Source organism: Scylla paramamosain, chromosome 25, assembly GCF_035594125.1.
Source record: "Scylla paramamosain isolate STU-SP2022 chromosome 25, ASM3559412v1, whole genome shotgun sequence".
Taxonomy (NCBI): domain Eukaryota; kingdom Metazoa; phylum Arthropoda; class Malacostraca; order Decapoda; family Portunidae; genus Scylla; species Scylla paramamosain.
This window is the reverse complement of record NC_087175.1, coordinates 5,702,501-5,723,379: the sequence shown is the minus strand read 5'-3', so window position 1 is coordinate 5,723,379 and position 20,879 is coordinate 5,702,501. Positions and strand designations below refer to the sequence as shown.

At 39.6% G+C, this 20,879-nt stretch overlaps 1 protein-coding gene across 1 annotated transcript in view; it reads right to left on the bottom strand.

Annotated features, from left to right (window-relative positions):
* Positions 1-3,866: 3,866 nt before the first annotated feature.
* LOC135113157 (uncharacterized) overlaps positions 3,867-20,879 on the bottom strand; it is a 180,575-nt gene continuing 163,562 nt past the window's right edge. Inside the window, 11 exon segments of the mRNA XM_064028244.1 lie at positions 3,867-7,553; positions 7,979-8,170; positions 9,363-9,525; positions 9,961-10,071; positions 10,871-11,089; positions 13,048-13,195; positions 14,081-14,216; positions 14,531-14,637; positions 15,490-15,713; positions 16,458-16,539; positions 17,375-17,464. Coding sequence (XP_063884314.1) covers positions 7,352-7,553; positions 7,979-8,170; positions 9,363-9,525; positions 9,961-10,071; positions 10,871-11,089; positions 13,048-13,195; positions 14,081-14,216; positions 14,531-14,637; positions 15,490-15,713; positions 16,458-16,539; positions 17,375-17,464 — 1,674 coding nt within the window. The 3' untranslated portion in view covers positions 3,867-7,351.

Below are 20,879 nucleotides of genomic sequence, written 5' to 3'. Positions count from 1 at the left end.
CATTTTATCCATTTTTCAAGTCTTCGTTCCCCTTTACCTCTTTCCTCCTCCTCAACAAGCAAAATAATTAGATGCATACGTACACTATATACAGGAATTAATAAACCTGGGGAATAGATGGAAATGCACAGGAAAGATTAGAGGAGCATGTCTGTGGCCTTTGAAAATAGTTGTGAGAGGAGAGAGTAAGAACGTAAACCTAATGTGTGTGTGTGTGTGTGTGTGTGTGTGTGTGAGAGAGAGAGAGAGAGAGAGAGAGAGAGAGAGAGAGAGAGAGAGAGAGAGAGAGAGAGAGAGAGAGAGAGAGAGAGAGAGAGAGAGAGAGAGAATGAGGAATAAAGGAAAAATCAATATACAGCTTTGTTCTAATCACATAAACAAGAATAACGATAATAATAATAATAATAATAATAATAATAATAATAATAATAATAATAATAATAATAATAATAATAATAGAAAATAAATTACACAAAGTAAATAAAATATAAAAAAAATCGATACTTCGCTTTATTTCAATTACCAAAAAATATGAATATACTATGGGTATAAAGAGAAATAAAGAATAAACAAATAAAAAAAAAATAGATACAACACTATTCCAATCACCAAAACTTGAACATAACTATAAAAAAATAACAAAAAAGAAAAATATACATATATCAGTTCCAAAAAAGAAAAAAAAAAATACAGAAAAAAGTACACATGGACAGTATTTATCATATATTTTGCAAGTCTTCCAACAAACAGCATACATACATACGTACGTACAATAGAAATGCAAACACTTGGTGATTTGCTCTGCCTTGCGTGGTGCGCCGTGTGTTCGCGGGGGGGGGGGGGGGGGGACAACAGATGATCGGCTGGCTATAAATAACGTCTTAATCAGATCGAAAAATAAAATATACAGACGTTTCCTGCAAGACTCAAGCTGATTTGGTCGGGGAGGAATAATAATGTTAACAAATGCAGTAGTAATAATTGAACTGTTGCACTCAATGTCAGTCTGTTTAATCTTTAGAAATTATACACGCTATTCTAGTCTCTCTCTCTCTCTCTCTCTCTCTCTCTCTCTCTCTCTCTCTCTCTCTCTCTTCCGTCAACAAATGCGCTAGTAATAATTGAACACTTGCACTCAATATTAGTCTTTTTCCATGTTATCTTCAGAAACACATACACGTCTTTCAACAAATGCAATATGACTCAAGGTTGCATTCAATATTTCTCTCTTCCATGCACAATCTAATTTCGGTTCTCTCTCGCCCAACAAATGCCCCAATAATAACAAATGTTTCACTCAATATCAGTCTATCCCATGCAATCTTTAGAAACACACACAACTTCAATTCTCTCTCTCTCTCTCTCTCTCTCTCTCTCTGGACTAAATAAACTAAGAACATGCAAAATATACATGCAAGCAAATCCAAGAGCACCCTTCACATTATATAACTGAAAAGAGGGTGTAGTAAATGACAAATATTTCAAAACCCTCACTAGAATATACAGCAAAGGTTACGGCGTCTGTACTGAAAAATAAGAACATAAGGGGAGCTGAAGGAAGCCATCAGGCCTACACGTGGCAGTCCCTGTACTATATTAAAATATTGGAAGTACAAAGAGCACCAGTAAGATGGGTATTAAGTTTGAAGTTCAAGCAATGAGGAATGAGTAATGAGGTTATGTTTGCCGAGGTTGAAGGAGAGACAGGAAGAGAGATGTGGCTGGTGTAGAAATGTGTATAAGGGGCAGAGAGTGGTGTGAAGGAATGTGTCTTTTCTGCGGGGGACAGCCTTGGTATGTGTGTGTATGTATGCATGTATGTATGAATGCGTAGCTGAAAAAAGAAAAAGAAAAAATGAAAAGATAGATATAATGTATGTGAATGTGCACTAAAAATAATTAAGAGATGGGTGTATGTAAATGTGCACAAAAAAAAAAAATAAATAAATAAAAAAATAATAATAATAAATAAAAGATAGGTATAATGTGTGTAGATGTGCACTAAAAAAGTTGCTGTGGGGACTCAATGAGGAACATAACAAGTGTGACTTGAGAGAATGTGCAGCAATACAGTGGCAGTGGTTCAAGTGAGTTAATAGATGAGTGGAATGCAAAGCTAGAAGTGACGAGTACAAACAGAGTTCTGGATATTAACTAAAGGAAACCATATGTATTCCGGTATTAAAAGATTGGGTATTATAAGATTAATCAAATCTTGAAAAAAAAAAAAAAAAAAAAAAAAAAAAAAAATATATATATATATATATATATATATATATATATATATATATATATATATATATATATATATATATATATATATATATATATATATATATATATATTAAAAATAAATAATAATAACAACAATAATAATAAAAATAATAATAAAATAAAATAAAATGAAATGAAATAAATAAATAAAATAGAAATAGATAAACCCACACATATATATACACTCATAAAGTATACCAAGAGCAGACTCAAGCACCCTCACCAAATCACACACACACACACACACACACACACACGACAGAGTATACAGGGCCAAACACAAGCACCCATATCAAACTAACAAGCTGTACAGAATGAATGGTATACAAGTTTTCTGTTCACAGCAATCAATAATACACCTGGTAATACACTCAAGATGTCTCCTGTACTGGTATGACATAATGATTAGTGTCCAAGCTCCACCTCCTCTTCCACTTAGCCCTTCAACTGAGACAACTCCACCTCCTCTTCTACTTCAGAAATAGTCAACTTATTACAGACAATGAGAATGTTCTATGTTGCTTTTTTTCTTGCAAACTTCAACAGGAGGTGTAGGAGGTTGTCTGATCTTGATAGTGTGTGTGAATTATCTTGTTTCAAATGACGTCACTTCTTCAGACAGCTGGACATGTTAGCTTTCAGGTGGTCAGTCTGGTTGCCACTTAATTTCACCTTCAGGAGTGCCACCTCAACATACAATACTGATTTTGTGTCTGAAGTGTCTTGTTCAATGTGATGTCACTTCTTTAGGCAGCTGCACTTGTTAGTGGTGGTCAGTTTGGTCACCACACACATCAATGCAACACTCAACAACTGCACCTTCAGGAGTCCCACCTCAACACCCAATAATACTGATACATTAATAAAGCAATACCCACCCAGGCAGTGTCAGTAATAATGACAATAATAACACGACTGGGAAATAACAATTATGACCAACACATTCCTACTCTGGGTCATGCTAATACTTTGCTTTCTGTACCTTCCACTCACTCCATTACACTTTCTTTACCTAGTAATGGAGGGCCAGACACACTGTGATGTATGGCACTGTGCTCTGTGTTCTGGCCCCTCACTGATGGCTCAGGTGTTGTGTTGCCACAGACAGGTAATGGCAGGTACAATCATAGCCTTAGTAACTGCATGGATTTTTTAACATGTCTTTCCTTTTTTTCTTTTTTCATGTGTTGCTTATTTGATAGGGGTAGGTAAAGACATGTACAGTCGTGACCAGAAGTAACTATGGGTTTCGAAATGTATGCCTTTTCTCTTCTTTTATTTTGTCAGACTTGTTGCCCTTTATCAGTGCTTGTTTTAAGTCTTTACTGCCAACACTGAGCAAAGGAAGGTAGTCTGTCCCAAGGAATTAAAAAGCTATTGTGTACAGTGACCCTGGTTCCTCTCGTCAAGATAACTGACTCAGTATGTACTCAGTTAAATGGTGAACACAATAGCCAGTGATATGAGTTCATTATGTCCTTCTCTACAGGACATTTATACAGTATTGTGTAAATGTAGCCTCTTGTTTTAAACTCTCTCCCTGAATAATAATTATAAAAAAAAAGAGAAAAAAAAGAAGCTAACACAACATAACTTTTGTTTTTCTTTATTAGAAAAACTTTAAAGTATAACTTTCACCTATCATAGAAAATACACATAGTATGTTATTTTCTAACTTTCACCTCATACATTCAACATAGTCTGCATTGTGTTGAAAAGCAAAGAAATTCAATCAGTCCCTCTTTCTCAAAAACACGAGTGAAAACAATCTTTATCCACTTCCCTCTTCCTCTATAAGGAGCAACCACCTAGAGACTGGTATCTTCATCAAACTTTCACTATTTGCATTAACAGTGTCTGCATTGCATTGATAAGTAAAGAGAATCACTCCCTCTCCCTTAGAAGACACTCATAATATTCATCCACTTCTCTCTCCCTCTAGAGACCAATATCTCCATTAGCCTTTCACTCTTCACATTCATCAGTGCCTGCATTGTGTTAATAGTAAAGATAACCACTCACACAAGCATCAGGGGTAGCCCAGCACAGACACAGCCATTCACACCATTACTAAGAAGTAAACACACCTTCCAGTAGTGCACTGTTTTGGTCACGATCAAAATGAGATGGAGTGAGGCAAGCCTTCCCATGTCATCAATTTTGGGGTGTCTCAGGACAAGCCATTGAATATACTTGACCTTTGGAAATTCACCGCAGTAAGCAGCTTTGTTGTGCCTAATATAAGGATAATTTAGGTGTATATTTGTGCATCTGAGTGCTTTCTTCCCTTGAGCAGTTCCAGAGGCTGTGATGGCTTTGGTCTTGGCTTCTGAGGGAATGTTTGAGGATGTGTTGCTTTATCTTGGCTCTCCTTTTGTGGAAAGTTCAATCTCGGTATGGGAAAACTCAAGCAAGATTCACATGCACCACCACTGTGTTTAGCATCTCCTTCCAATCTTGAGTCTCACATCAGCTGACAATTTATCAGTTCTCTGCTTTTGCAAAGATGTCACCTGACCAGAGGACGTAAGATTCAGAGAAACCACTAAATGCAATGGTAATGAGGGCAAATGTTACAAGACTTCTGGCCAGGAATGTGCAGACTGAACTCAAGCTGAAACTTGCTATAGGTCAAACTCAACACATGAATTAAGAAACAATGGAAGAAAAAAAAACTACTCTGCTATCAGAAGACTCAACATTTTGGATAGCTGTACACCATAAACAAAGGAAGGTGCGAGAAATGGTGAGATACGATGTAATACACCACCTACACTGCACCTTGAGTTAAATGCATGTGAGACACAGCAGCCTGGACCACCTGCTGGGAGACTGATGTGGGAAGCGGTAAGATGTGAGGTTGCTGGTGTGGGGTTTGGTGCCTGGCTGCCTGCACCTTGACTGTGTGGTGGGTGGGGCACCACCACACTGCTGTGCCTCACTCACACCTTGGCTCTTCCTGCAGGGAGTTGGGTGCTAATACCTTGTGGAGGAGTAAGTGTACATACAAGTAGAAAACCTCCTGACAATCACACAAGCAGCACATTCGTTCCATGATAACAAGTATCACTATATCAAAAATCAAGCACACGTTATAGTAATTTCCCAGTTTAACCTTGAAAATTAATCTATACTAAACATCCATTTCTAAAATGGTAGCAACCTTTCTCAAAAGTCAGGCTGCATAACAACACACGTACGCACTGCAACGTTATAATTATGGTTAATATTACAACCTTTATCCTTAAGACAGACAGCAGGGAGAGGGAGGGAAGGTCCAGGCCCAAGAAAGAGAATCACCACTAAGGTACGGACTGGCTGACAGGTTGTCTGTCACACACCTGCTGCTTACACCACACCAGTACACCAGTCTGCTAGCTGCAGGCACATGCCTGGCAGGGGCTGGCATGCCCTCCACCCTGCACAGCCTGGCAACATACACACCAAGTCACCTCCCTCACTGGGCCACACTTGCCCTCCTTGAGCAACACTCCCCAAGAGACACACACTCAGCGTAGTCTTTGATATGCAACACATCCATGCTGGTCTTCGTCCCTGCGTTCATCACTTAGGTAATGTACTATGCAACTTTTAATGAAAAGTGATGCACTGCCTCCCAGGCCTCGGCTGTGGTGGGGCACGTCTCAGTCACCGGCTGCCTGTGCACCATACAGTGAACAACACATAGCAACACAGTATGGCCGCGTGATGTACGTGCCGGAGGGAAAGTCGTGTCGGGAGTGACGCCACCAGGAAATATACAGTAAAAATTAACATTTGAATTCTATTCAATAATATTGATAAAACGCACTCATATATCTCTCAACATGCAATGTCACCATAAATAAACATGTACAAAATATTATATGATATTCAACAGACAACTTTGCTAGACTACAAATAATCTACAAATAGACAAAATCAAAGAAAACAAATTCACAATCAGCGGCAAAGACAAAAAGTTCAGAAGAGGCAGCACACTCTCTGGCAAACACCTTCACTCATTTTGATTTGCTAATTACTTCTTGAAATAAATCAGATCTGACTTTTTTAAGTTTTAGAACTTAATTTTGTATCTAATCATGCACACACACACCCTAAAAACTACACACACATACAAAATAAGATGATCAATACTGATTTAGTGATGTTTACAACCTGCCACACTGCCTCAGGAGAATGATGTGAAGCACTGCACCACCACCACCACCACCACCATCACACAGGGAGCCATCAGGACCACAAAGCTGCCTTCACAACCCTGGTGCAGCCTGGACACCATTGAGGCAGCCACCACCACCACCACCACCACTCATGCCCCTGGACTGCTACTGCACTGGTGTGTATGTGTGTGTGCTAGTCCTCATCTCCATCACAACCACACTGTACTTTGTCAGTTAACTTTGTGCAAAAAAACACACATTGCTGTGGATGTCAACCCCACACAGGACACTCAGGTCAAGCTGAAATAAGTAGCGTACACAGAAAGGCTACACACTACCTTTCAGTAACCTTACTTCACTTGCCTATCTAACACTTCGCTAATATATAAATAAACCACAAATGCACCAATTGATACATACACTATACATTCATACACATCCCCCAGGAGACACAATACCTTCCTTGGTCAACAGTAGAGCACCCAGCACCCAGGGGCACAACAGGGCACCTTTCCTGCACCACTAAGGCACTCATTGGTCCCTCTGGATGTAATGCAGGGACCAACCTTGACCTCCTCACCTCTGCACCTCCAACCTGACAAGTGGTGGAGGCTAGACCAGTGTAGCTTTGACTCATATCACCTCAACACCCTGCCTGGCCCTCACAACCACACATCACCCCCCCCCAGACACACTCCTGCAGCGATGGTGTTGCTGGCACGATAGCTTAAGTATAGCCAGGTACTAGAAGAGCTAGCTAGGGAGTCAGGAAACCCACTCACGATGCACAGTTGCCCCACCGAGAGCACGAGAGACTTAGATATACATGTGTTACTGGACAGGAATGTGATGTGGCGTCCCACAAGCCCTTCCTGCGAGAGGCGTCAAGCGTGGTGCACACCTTCCTGGCCCGACTAGTCCATCTTAATGTTGCGGTAAATGTACTTGACAAAGCAGAGGGAGGCCAGGAAGGAGACAGTGCCCAGGGTGAGGAAGAACACGTAGCAGGTGAGTAGTGCCCACCCGACGAACTCAATGGTCTGTAATCCTCCTGACATGTTGGACCGCTTGAGGTAGTAGAAGATGCAGTACATGAGCACGAAGCCTCCCGTTGACCTGCAGAGAGGATTGTGTTGAGGTGTGTGGGACTCCAGTGCCAATATGGTAACTGTGTGGTGCTTGGAGCTTCCCTTAGCCCTTCTACAAATACCTACTCTCCTCTCTCAACCTTTCTACAAATACTCATCCTCTCTCAGCCCTTCTAAAGCACCTACCAGTCTCCCTCAGCCCTCCTACAGACACCTAACAGCCTCCCTCAGCCCTCCTACAGATGCCCAACAGCCTCCCTCAGCCTTCCTACAGATGCCCAACAGCCTCCCTCAGCCCTCCTACAGACACCCAACAGCCTCCCTCATCCTTCCTACATACATCCAACAGCCCCATCCATTTCTCAAGCAGCACCCAACCTCCCTCAGCACTCTTTAAGCACCCAGCTCCATCCCCTCCCCCCACACCCCACACACTCTCTCTCTCTCACTCACCCAGCACTGAAGACGGACCTCCACCACCACCTGTAGTCTTCCGCTGACAGCTGGAAGTAAGTGAGTGCAACGGAGACACAGGCAGTGACACTCAGCAGGATGACAAACACCACTCCCAGAATGCCATAGAGGGTATACTGCTCACGCCCCCAGAGTGTGGAGAATATGTAGTACATCTCTACGCTGATAGCACTGTGAGGGATGGGAAGAGGGGTGTTATGCAGTGGTAGGGTGTGTTCAGGAGACTTGGTGTTGGGGTGTGTGATAGAGAATGAAGTGTTACGGGGACTTGTGTTGTGTTCTATTGACAAGGATGTTAGGTGGGAATATGTTGGCATGTTTTTAGCATGTGTGTAAAGGGACTACCCTGTGCAGGCCCAATGTCTTCTTGTAACTTCTCCTGTTTCCTTGTGCTTTTTAGTGATTAAGGTACAGATTGAGGTGGTATAAAGGACAGGAGATTCATATACTCAGAAAAGCATTGGAGTCGGAGGTAGCTGAGACCAGTGAGAAGACAAGACCTGGAGATGTGTGTGGAGGAAGACATGATAAAGAAGGAATGATCTATTGGTACATAAAGCTAGACACGCTGAATCAAAAGCCATCCGACATGACACAAGAAAATGATGATGCCAAGTTAAATAATGGTGATGACAATAATGTAAAAGCTTCCAGGTGAAACAGGAGAATAAAGGTGAAGGTGTATCCCCATCAACCAGCACAGGAGAATCACAGGCATGTACTACAGGGAAAACTCTTTGTACAAGAAATGAATGAAAAAAATTGATCCATTCACTACGACAAGGCACACTTTTCACTCTTACTGAGACTTTTTTTTTCTTTTTTCTTTAACTTGTTCTTATTTCTTGTAGGTGTATGTCAAGTTCCTGCACTGTGTTTTTAGTGTTGTCAAGTGTTGCGTTTACCTGTGAAAAAGTTAGAAGAAGGAAAACTGGTGAATTATTTTGACAGCATAAGCAAAGTGTTAATCCTCAGGTGAAAATTAACTCTGGCACACACACACACACACACACACACACACACACACACACACACACACACACACACACACACACACACACACACTTCCATGACTTTAAGAATAAGATAGACAAGAGATGGGACAGCACAAATGAAGCTCCTTTCCCCTATATTACAACACACACAGCTTTGTATTTCCATCACTCAGGCTTGTACCAGGTTACAGTCTTCTCAAATGAATAAGATATCCATGAAAAAAAAAGTGTTATGTAATCCTCAGGTACAAAGAATTCCAACACACACACAGTTTATAGTTATCTCAATTGTACCTGAATGGAGGGAAAGAAATGTGTACCAGGTTATAGCAAGGAAGTGTGTACTTGGTTAACTCTCTCAATCATACCTGAATGGAAGGAAGCCCCCCACAGCAGAGTGAGCCCAGTGGGAGCGGTACCAGGGCACGGTGGGGATCTCTCTCGCGATGTTCTTGGTGCGGCAGGGAAAGTTGAATTCTGACCGAGAGTTCTTGCCCAGGATGCCGCCAAACACAGTGAGGGGGTAGCCGACTGTGAGGTGCAGGAAGAGGTGTTAGGTTAGGTTAGGGATGGATGACGTATGTAGTGGTGTTGATGTTTTAGTTAGGTTAGGTGATTAGTTGACTGTATGGGATATAATGGTATTGATAGTTTAATTAGGTTAGGTTAAGGTAGGAATGTTAGGAGTGAGTTAAATGAGGAAATGGTTTCTCTCTCTCTCTCTCTCTCTCTCTCTCTCTCTCTCTCTCTCTCTAAAACTAGATATTTCTTTATTTTTACTCATTATAAAAACATGACCACTTAAATATATGCATTTGTGTGTGTATGCGTGTGTGTGTATAGGTGTAAGGTACTATGATATTTACATTTTCTTATTTTTTACTTATGAAGGAGATTGGCTAAGAAAAAAAAAAAAAAAAAAAAAAAAAAAATCAACTGGTGCTCTCAAACAATCAGGCCACTCACTGCACATCCAGACAGCGAAGAGTAGCACGATGGTAGTGAAGGGCAGTGCCTGGGTGGACTTGTACGCCCATGCTACTGAGTTCTGCACACTCCAGATCAGGAAGAACGGACCTGTGGGGTTGGCTGTGTTAGAGGATGACTGGAGTGAAGGGGTGTTGTTGTGTATATTGCTGCTTATCTTTCTTTCTACTGTCTCTATTGCTGCTGCTGCTGTTATTGCTTGTATCACTACCACTAGTGCCACTGTTACATAAGAACGTAAGAAAATAAGGGAAGCTGCAGGAAGTCACCAGGCCTACATGTGGCAGTCCCTCAATGAAACATACCTACCTATTTCCACCTGTCATTCACATCCATAAATCTATCAAATATTCTAAAGCTCTCTATTGCTACTAGTACTACTTTTACTACTGCTACTACTACTACTACTACTACTACTACTACTACTACTACTTCTACTACTACAAGGATCTGCAAATGGGTTATGTTCCTTAAAAAATCAATCAGAAATATAGATCAACAACAGATTTCAAACACTTTTCCTTCTAATGCACCTCTTACACTCTGAGATATAGGTATTTCCTAAAAACTTTCCTTACAAATGTAAAAAAGAAGAATAAATAAATAATAAATAAATAAATAAATAAATAAATAAATAAATAAATAGTAAAAAAAAAAAGAAAAAAAAAATGAAAATAAATAAATAGATAGATAAGTAAAATAAACAGGTGAATGCATAACTGAGCAAAAGCAATGGAACCACACACCACATAAGAAAACAGTGGTGAGATTAACTTAGCACCACCAACACACAAACAATGAAAACAAACCAAGATGTGCATGTGTATGTGTGTGTAAACAAAAGCCAACACATAAACAAAACAAAGAGACATCCAAACACTCCACACACCAGCAAAGAGAATAGTGGTGAGATTGACGTTAGCGATCCACTTTGTGCCGCCCATCATCCGGTAGTATGATGAGGAAACGTAGCCAGCAATGGTGGAGGCCAGGGCGTAAAGGAAGATGGCCGCGCTGTTCATGGAGCCGTGCCGGTGAACGTTGAACATCCCCATCAGTGCCATGCCGATGATGCCCACTGCCACTGCCAGGAACTGACACCCCACGCCTGAAGGAGGGGAAGAAGGGGCAGGAATGTCAAAGTGAGGATAGTATGTGCTTGGATATTGTACACTAACCTGCTTGGACAGAAAAAAATAAATAAATAAAAATAAAAATAAAATAAATAAATAAATAAATAAATAAATAAAAAAAAAAATAAAATAAAATAAATAAATAAATAAAAAATAAAATAAATAAATAAATGAAAGTAAAAATAAATAAATAAGTTAATTAATTAATTGAAAAATAAATGAATAAAATAAATGGGTAAATAAAATAAATAAAAATATGTAAATAAAAACTCCTTGGAGAGAAAAAAAGAGAAAAATACAATAAGTAAAATAAATGATTGAGTAAAATAAACAAATATATACAAATAAATGAATAAGTAAAATCATCTTGGACAGAAAAAAGAAAAAAATAAACAAATAAAATAAATAAATAAAAATATATAAATAAAAATAAATAAAATCTCCTTGGACAGATAAAAATAGACAAATAATTAAAATCAATTAAAGATAAATAAAATATCAAATCAAATTAAAGATAAATAAAATAAAATAAATAAATAAAGTAACTAAATAAATAAATAAATAAATAAATAAATAAATAAATAAACAGGGCTTGATTGAGAGGCAAAATTCTCATGAGTTAGAAAGATGAGTTTGAAAAATGTACACAAAATTTCCCAGAGAAAAAATAACAATAAACAGGGTCACAAGTTGAATAGTTCAGCCACAAACAAGTGCATACAATAACACAATTATAATACAAGAGAAAAAATAATAAATAAAAAAGGAGTGGTGAGTTAGAAAGTGAGGATGAGTTTAGCAAAGGTTTGTTAAATGTAAACAAACTTCCCTGCAGAAAAAAAAAAAAAAAAAAAAAAAAAAAAAAAAAAAAACACTAAACTGGAAGTATAATTGTGCTGAGTGAAATATCTGAAGTTGCATAAAAACACATATAAACTTCACTAATTAAAAATGTAAACAAACTTCCCTTCGGAGATAAAAAATAAACTTCCATGTTGAAAAAATAACAATAAATATATATCTGTATATATCTGTTAAGTTTAGTGAAATATCCATACCTGCATAAAAACACATACAAACTTCACTAATTAAAAATATAAACAAACTTCCCTTCAGAGATCAAATAAAACTTCCCTGTTAGAAAAAATAACACTAAATTAGAAATATACATATTGCCTGAAGTTAAGTGAAATACCCAAACACATAAAAACACATAAAAAACTTCCTAATTAAAAACACATACAAGCTTCCCTTCAGGAATAAAAATAAAAAAACTGAAGGTACATTTGTGGTCAGAAATTCAATATGTCCACATTAGCCTAAAATAACACTGATCTAATAACAGAAAGACATGATAAGCCAAGATGTGATAGCTATGTGAGGGTCCGGAGGGTGCTGGGTGAGATGGGAAGAGTCTGCAGTGTGTGTGCAAATGTTCCTATGGGAGAGAAATAAGAATGTTTGGTGTTTCATAAATGTAGAGAGAATTAAAATGTTTGGGGTTTTAGAAATGTAAAGAAAATGAAAAATGTTTGGTACTTCGAAATGTAGAGAAAATTAAAATGATAGGTATTTCAGAAATGTGCAGAAGCTTCCCTATGGAGAAAAATAACCGTGCACTGGAGATATGAAAGGCAAAGTGAATAGTTCTAGTCAGCAGAGTGTCATTAATACCAAACTGCTACATACATACATTCTGAAACCATTGAAATTACACTAAACATAATTACCACCAACACATAAACCAATATCCACTTAACAAACTGCAACACAAAAACAAAAACAAATAACAAAAAAGGAGAACATGAAACTACAAGTCAATCTTTACAACACCAAACATTGCAATCTTCAAGAACACAACAAAACACCACAATTCAAGAGAGGCTGAGGGAGTGAGGCAGCAGAAGGCGAGGGAGAGGAGAGAAAGCCTTACCGAGGATTGCGGCAAAGAGTGACTTCTGTTTGGGGAAGCGGAACACATCTGTATGAATGATCTTCCAGCCATACTCGTCGCTGTCCACGTCCTCCCGCCCCTCCTCGCTGATGTTGTAGCGGGCAAAATCATTCCTCAGCACCCGGGTCTTGTGGGGAGGGAAATGGGTCACTGATTTGTTTACTGGGTCTATATACCACACGTCACGTTGATGGTAGTGAATAATGCAACTGTGGTCATCTATAATACTCTGTGATATATGTCAGAGTACAACCAATATTGAAATCCAAGGGCAATTGATTTGTTCACTGGATCTAAATATCACAAGTCACATTGGTGGTGGTGAATTGCATAGCTGCGTTCATCTGTAATACTGTGTGATATCTGTCATGGGATAACAGATGATGAAACCTATCTACCTGTACACCAGCCCAGCGGTCCCACACAAGGTGGCCCAGGCAAGGTATCCAGTGTATAGTGATGAAGTAGTGCAGATAAAAACTGTCACTGCTTCAGATTCAAAGGCAAAAAATGTACTTGAAGCATTAACTCTCTGGCTACTAATGACACAGTATGAAATTTGATAGTTAACTGAGGCAAGGAAAGTATTAATTCTTGCTACTACTGACAAAATAAAACACCTGCCAAGTATCAAGGAAAGGATGGATATTAATTCTTGGTATTACTGACAAAATAAAACACCTATCAAGTAGCCAAGGAAAGGATGAGTATTAATTCTTGGTACTACTGACAGAATAAAACACCTGCCAAGTAACCAAAGAAGATGAGTATTAATTCTGGCTGGTACTGACAGAATAAAACACCTGCCAAGTAACCAAACCAAAGATATAAGGAGTACTAACCCTGTGGCTATCAATGACACAGTACCAAACCTTTAAACAATCAAGGCAAAGACATAATAAGACTGTCCATCTGTCCCACTCCACAAACCAAACCCAGGAACTTGAACTTGTATGTGAAGTCAAGTGACCATCAAGCTGCAGAGGACAAGGCACCAATCACAAAGGCCCACCAGGATGATGACGACGAATCCCATGAGGAGGAAGACCAGCACCATGGAGTTGATGATGGACAGCCAGTGGATCTCCAGACTCCGAGGGAAGAAGTTGCTGTCCTGAATCACTCTGCCGCGGTAGGCATAACTGATCCTGTAGGGAAATTAGGGGGGGAAAAATATATGTTAGTCTGAGGAAGTCAAGATAAGGATTTGCCAGTTTACTTTATTGACTCACTGCAACATGAACCAATTAGCAGCACCAGAAGGAGTGCGTAAAGTTGTTATAAGCATCTAGACAAAAGTTAGCAATGAAAAAGAACACATTTCTCAATCTCTTCCCAGTTCAAAGATTGGATGTGGCTGCAGAACATGTAAAGATGTCTCAGAGTGATTGGTGATTAGGGAAAGGTGTACCAAGTGGCAGTCAAAGGATAGGGAAGTGACAATGAGGGTTTGGCAGCTTACTTAGTGGGGATCCAGGTGACGGAGTAGGTGATCTTAACGGTGATGGGAGGCTCCACGTCATCCAGGCTGATGGGGCCGTGCTCCTTGGTGGTGTTGATGTAGATGATCTGTGGGGGTGATGGAAAGGGTGAGGGGTGAGGGTGAAGGTGAGTGGGGTGAGGAGAAAGTTATGACATCACTCTTATGGAATTGTGGAACTCCCTCCCTCCTCTGCTTCATATCTATTACTTCTCTCCTTCCCTCTTTATTTCTCTCTTCCTCTCGTCACAGCACCCCTCCCTCTCTCTCTCTCCTTCCTATGACTTAAACAGGCAGTCAGACAGAGGAGTGTCAAGACATCTATGGAACTAAACTGACCAACATTTTATAATTCTCCTATAGTTATCTTTCTTTTTGGAGCAACATAGTTTTTTTTATTTACTTTATTTATTTATTTATTTTTATTACAATCTCAAGTTATGTTATTATGAAGGACAGGGGTTGACTAGTACATGCTGGCAGGCCTTGCAGATGTACATGGCCAGCTGCACAATGCCAAAGCTCCTTGGGTGTAGTACGGTGGTGCATGAGACTGTCCCTTTTTTTCCGCCAGGGGCTCGCAGGGCTAAGAGTGTGAATAATGTGTGTGTGTGTGTGTGTGTGTGTGTGTGTGTGTGTGTGTGTGTGTGTGTGTGTGTGTGTGTGTGTGTGTGTGTGTGTGTGTGTGTGTGTGTGTGTGTGTGTGTGTGTGTGTGTGTGTGTGTAGTGTTTTGTCTGAGTCATCCTGTGTGGAATTACCAGCCTGGGATATGGATAAACAGATAAGGAAGAGTCAGTGTGAATTTGACAAAACTTAACCTTCTCTAGTGTCAGAAAAGTGGTTTTATATCCCATGTAAATACTAATTGATGAGAAAGATTATGTAAAGGAAAATGGGGTAAATGAAGAGCAAGATGGCACATTGGCAGACAGAAATGCACCTTATCATCATTGTAGAGGATGTTGAAGTGTTGGTGTGTCCACAAGAAGAGCTTGTGCGTATGTGGCACAAAGCCAGACTCCTCCAGGTGGCCCACAAAGTCCCTGACGGGGATGTCGTCCACCACAAACTCATAGTAGTAGTTCTCCTCGATAGCCTCCCTCAAGTACTGCACCTCCTCCTCCGACAGCTGCAGGTCACACAGCTTGCGGTCCTCAATGTTGTCTGTGGAGTGATGGGAGAGTGGAGTGAAGGAGAAAAGAGAGGTTAATTAATTGATTTTACTTTTTTCTCTCTGTGATATGCAATGATTAAAAATACCTGTGTTGTCCTCCGTGTTCTCTGTGGAAAGTGTACGAGGAAAGAGAGGATGACTGATTTATTGATTTGACTTTTTTTCCTGTGACATGCAATGACTAAAAATACTTGTGGTCCTTGATGTTCTCAATAGAAAGTGGATGAGAAAAGAGAGGTTGACTGATTTATTGATTTGACTTTTTTCCTGTGATATGCAATGACTAAAAATGCTTGCAGTCAATGTCCTCTGTGGAAAGTGGCTGAGAATAACAGACTACCTAACTGCTTGACTGACCTAACCTGTTCTCTGGGACATGCAGTGATCCAAAACACTAAAAGCACAACGCAACATTTACACTAACACCTACAAGGCTGAGTAAATACATGAATACTCCGTTGAAAAAGGATGAGAAAGTATACTTGACAGATGGAATTAACCCTTTCACTGTGACACCCAATGACTCACAACACTTAAAGCACTGTTCAAAATACACAGAATAAAGGGACAACAAAAAACATGTCACAGTTTCTGGCCAGCGTGATGTATAAATAGAATAAAGATAAACACTTCAGTGAGATTTACGACTAAGGAAGAATACAGACCCTACCTTAAGTTCTGCCGTTTGGGGACTTACTCTATGCAATGTTCTATAGAGCCAAGTGGAGCAGTACCTTTAAACTTGATGACATAGTTGGATTTTGCCATACGGTCGCCATCCAGCACCTCCCCCAGCGACAGGGACTTGTGCTCAATCTGTCAAAACACACAGGTACACTTACACTCAGGTCCTCCCCCTCCTTGCAGCCAGAGTCACAGCCAGGGGGGAGTGCTGTGGAGGGGATGGGGAGAGTGAGGAGTCCCAGGGTTGTTGGGGGAGAAAGAAGGGGTGGCTTGTTTAAAGTTAGGTGATGTGTTTGAGTTTTTTTTTTTTTTTTTTTTTTTTACATGTGCTTATCTTTTGCTTAATTTCTCCCCTTTCTCTTCAGTGATCATAAGGATAGAGAATGTTTTATGTAGTGTTTTGATCTCTATGATGTATTGGTGGGTAGATGTTTATTAAGCCTAACATTAATGTAGTATTCAGATGATGTGCATATGTAAGGTAACAATATGGAAGGTTTTAGATACATCTCTCTCTCTCTCTCTCTCTCTCTCTCTCTCTCTCTCTCTCTCTCTCTTCCCATGGTAAACTGACAAACACTCAATTCACTTCAGTAATTCATCACAACTAACTGATGTTATGTAATGTAAGATATGATAATATTACTGCATTGAAATTACACTCAGAGCAACAGTAATCAGGAAAAAAAAGCATAATTCTAATGTATTTACTTCAAGTTGCAATTTTCCTCATAACATTTTCCTGACATTGATTTTTTTTTTTAATTCCTGTTCAATACTAAATATTACTCTGCATGGACTCTGTTCTGAAATAAAGCTTACTATTATTATCATTATTATTATTTGCAACACCACCCTATCACATCCTCACAAACCACATCACACCCCCACCCTCTCTCTCTCTCTCTCACACACACACACACACACACACAGTCCAAGCAGCCCAGCGTCACACAAGCACACTTACAATGGAGGGCCGGCACACAGGCAGCTGGTAGTAGTGGTAGGTCTCATGGGGGTTGAAGTATGGCCCCACCTTGTTCACGTAGAGTGTTACCTGTGGGAGAGAAGGGAGGGTGGGTGATGGTGTGTCAGGGTGGGTGGGGGTGAGTAGGGGAGTGGTGAGTGAGTGACAGGCTAAGGGTGTCATTACTGATTGACTGGAAGGTGGAAAATGACTGACTGACTGATTGACTGATTGATTGGAAGATGGAAAATGACTGACTGACTGATTGAAAGATGGGAAATGAATGACTGACTGAAAGATGCTGAGTGATTGATTTACTGACTGACTGATTGACAGAATGACTGACCGACTGACTGACTGAAGAAGATGCCAAGTGACTGACAGACTGACTAATTGATGGATGGGAAATGACTGACTGACTGGAAGATGCCAAATGACTACCTAATTAACTAACTGACTGACTGAAGAAGATGCAGAGTTACCATCTGACTGACTGACTGAGAACCAACTGAGTGGAGGGGAGGAGAGATTATGAGAGGAAGGTAGCAAGGCATTCCAGGCAGTGAGTGGACATGCCAAGTGACTCATGGCACTCAGAACAGACAGTCTTTTTGGATTTGGTATTGCAGTTTCAACCAACACACTGTACATAACTATAGCGATTGGCAGGGTGTACATCTCACTGCTTGGAACATTTCTAGCCCCATTTTTCCATGTCAGAAATTAATAATAACTTCAGATGAGAATTTTGAAGGTTTAAGTCAATTCTGGCTTAGATCCACCTCCAGTTGTCTCTTGAAGGATACCAAGTGTGTTCGTATGTTTGTTATCGATGGTGCACATACTCAATGGCGACGTGATGCTGAGTCGTGTGTTAAGACCTGTGATGATGTGGGGTTACCTGCTGTGAATCAGATCACAAGGAAATTTGTCGGCCAATCACATATAGGCATGTGTTAGGGGAGGAAGCAACACCTGGGACTGTCTGTGGTGCATCAGTTAGGCCACGGCTACAGAAGAGACGTGTGCTGGCTGTGAATACATGAACTGGCAGTTTATCGCCAGTTCACTCAACTTCTTCTTCTTAAGGTATTTTTTTGTTAAGTAATTACTGTTGGTGTGTGGTGATGACTGACAGAATGAAGGAGGTTACTAAATGTTATGTTAGTTTACCTTATTGGGGGGGTTGGGGGGCAGTTAGGAGGTTAGGTTAGATAATGTTAGGTTAGTGACCTTAAGGGGGAATGTCCAGGGGGAGGCAAAGGTTCCTCCCATTTAGGTCAGGAAGGCGTAGAAATTTCTCGTTTTCAAAATATGATGTGTGTTATCCTTAGACTCTTTTTCATGAATGTCAAAAATGCCTCATTTTGGTTTTCCCCACACAAAAAACCTTGCATTCCCACCAGGCCCCTATGCTCGTTGGCTCTAGTTAGACATAATGAGAATGGGAGTATTGGTTGAAACTACAAATTTATCAAATTCAGTTACTTGTAGTTAAGATTTAGTTCTGGTGTGCCTTACTGTCACGGGGTCAAGAGAGTGACATATGACAATGTAGATTTGGTGAGATGGGGGGTGAGGGGTGGGAGATGAGGTGCACGTGATGACTAAAGAACTACGGTCATTTAAACTCACTCAAGAACACACCAAACACACGCAACACAGACGTCATTTGAACTCCCCGAAGAATACACCAAATAACACAAGCAACACAGACATCATTTAAACTCACCCACAACGAACACACCAGGCAACACAAGCAACACAGACATCATTTAAACTCACTTACAACGAACACACCAGGGAACACAAGCAACACAGACGTCATTTAAACTCACCCACAAGGAACACACCAGGCAACACAAGCAACACAGACATCATTTACACTCACCCACAAGGAACACACCAGGCAACACAAGCAACACAGACATCATTTACACTCACCCACAAGGAACACACCAAGCACAAGCAACACGGTACGATCTGAGGCCAGACACTCAAACTTCGGTAGAGCTGAATCACTTATATTATTAATGTTTCTAGGAATATAAAGTCTCACATAGCAGAAAAAAAGAGAAACAACAAACAAATAACACAACAGCACAGCCCAGGTTGAGAGGAAAAGGACAGAAGTAGGTGGGGTTAACACATTACGTCTATTACCAAGCCTTCCAGTGACATAATACATAAGGTTAAGGGTTCTACATGTCCCTCCTGCCTTCCCCTCCTCACCTCATCGCCGGGCTTGTAGGACACAGCCAGGACACAACATAATAAGGCGGAAAACACAGCGAGTCCCGGCGGTGTTTTCATGTTGCTTCGTGGCGATAAACACCTGACTCCACAACATCGCCAAAACACTGCAATAGACGCCGCCATCTTGAGGTTGGACTCTGCTATAGGCGATCTGATTCTCCTGTTATGTCGTGTTAGGGTTATTATCTAGTGTGCTTGCTTAATTTTCTGGTATATTTTATTTAGTTTATTTTTCAAGTTTTGTATTTGTTTGTTTTTCTATCTTAACACAGCCGATTTTGTGATGTTGATATTATGAATGCTTTAAAATGGGCTATCCGATCCTTCTGTCATACCTGTACAGTACTGTAATCCTCTTTTTTTTTGTGTGTGTGTATGTGTGTGTGTGTGTGTGTGTTGTGTGTTTATTTATTTATTTTGTTTATTTCTTTATGATGGTAGTAATTTTGTGATGTTAGTATAATGAGTGGTTTAAATGTAAGAATTGTGATCTTCCTGCCATGTATCTATTGTACTATAGTTTTCTTATTTTTCATTTCACATTAATTTTAATAATAATAATAATAATAATAATAATAATAATAATAATAATAATAATAATAATAATAATAATAATAATAATAAATGTTTGAGATACGGACGCTCTGATCCTCTTGTCATTTATACGGAACTGGATCTGTTGTACTACTTGACAATATTTTCTTTTTGCGTTCATATGTATTGACAACATTAATATCTTTTTGATAATAAATGGTGGTAAATAACGACTACTATAAGCAATCCAATCCTTCTGTCTTCTGAGGAATTGAATTTGGTGTGCTATTTGATTTCGCATTTTCTTTTTATGTATTTACTCGTGTTGACAGGATTGACATTTTTATAGTAAACAGAATGAATGAAGACTCTACTATAAGCGATCCGATCCCCCTATTATCTCTTGGTTTTATTTATTTTCTTTTTTTTTGTGTGTGTTTATTTATCACGATTATATTAACTTTCCTTATAATAAATAGCCATATATGTACTGACTCCAAGCAATCCAATCCTCCTGTCACCTCTATAAGGAACTGAATATCCTGTACCGTTAGATTTCCATTTATTTCCCATTTCTTTTCACTTTTTTTTTTTTTTACGAGATAATGATAATCTTGCGATGATAAATAAAAGGAAAGAAAAAAAAAACTGAAGTATTAATGTAGACAGAGGATCATAATAACAAAATAGTAATAATAATAATATGATTGAGACG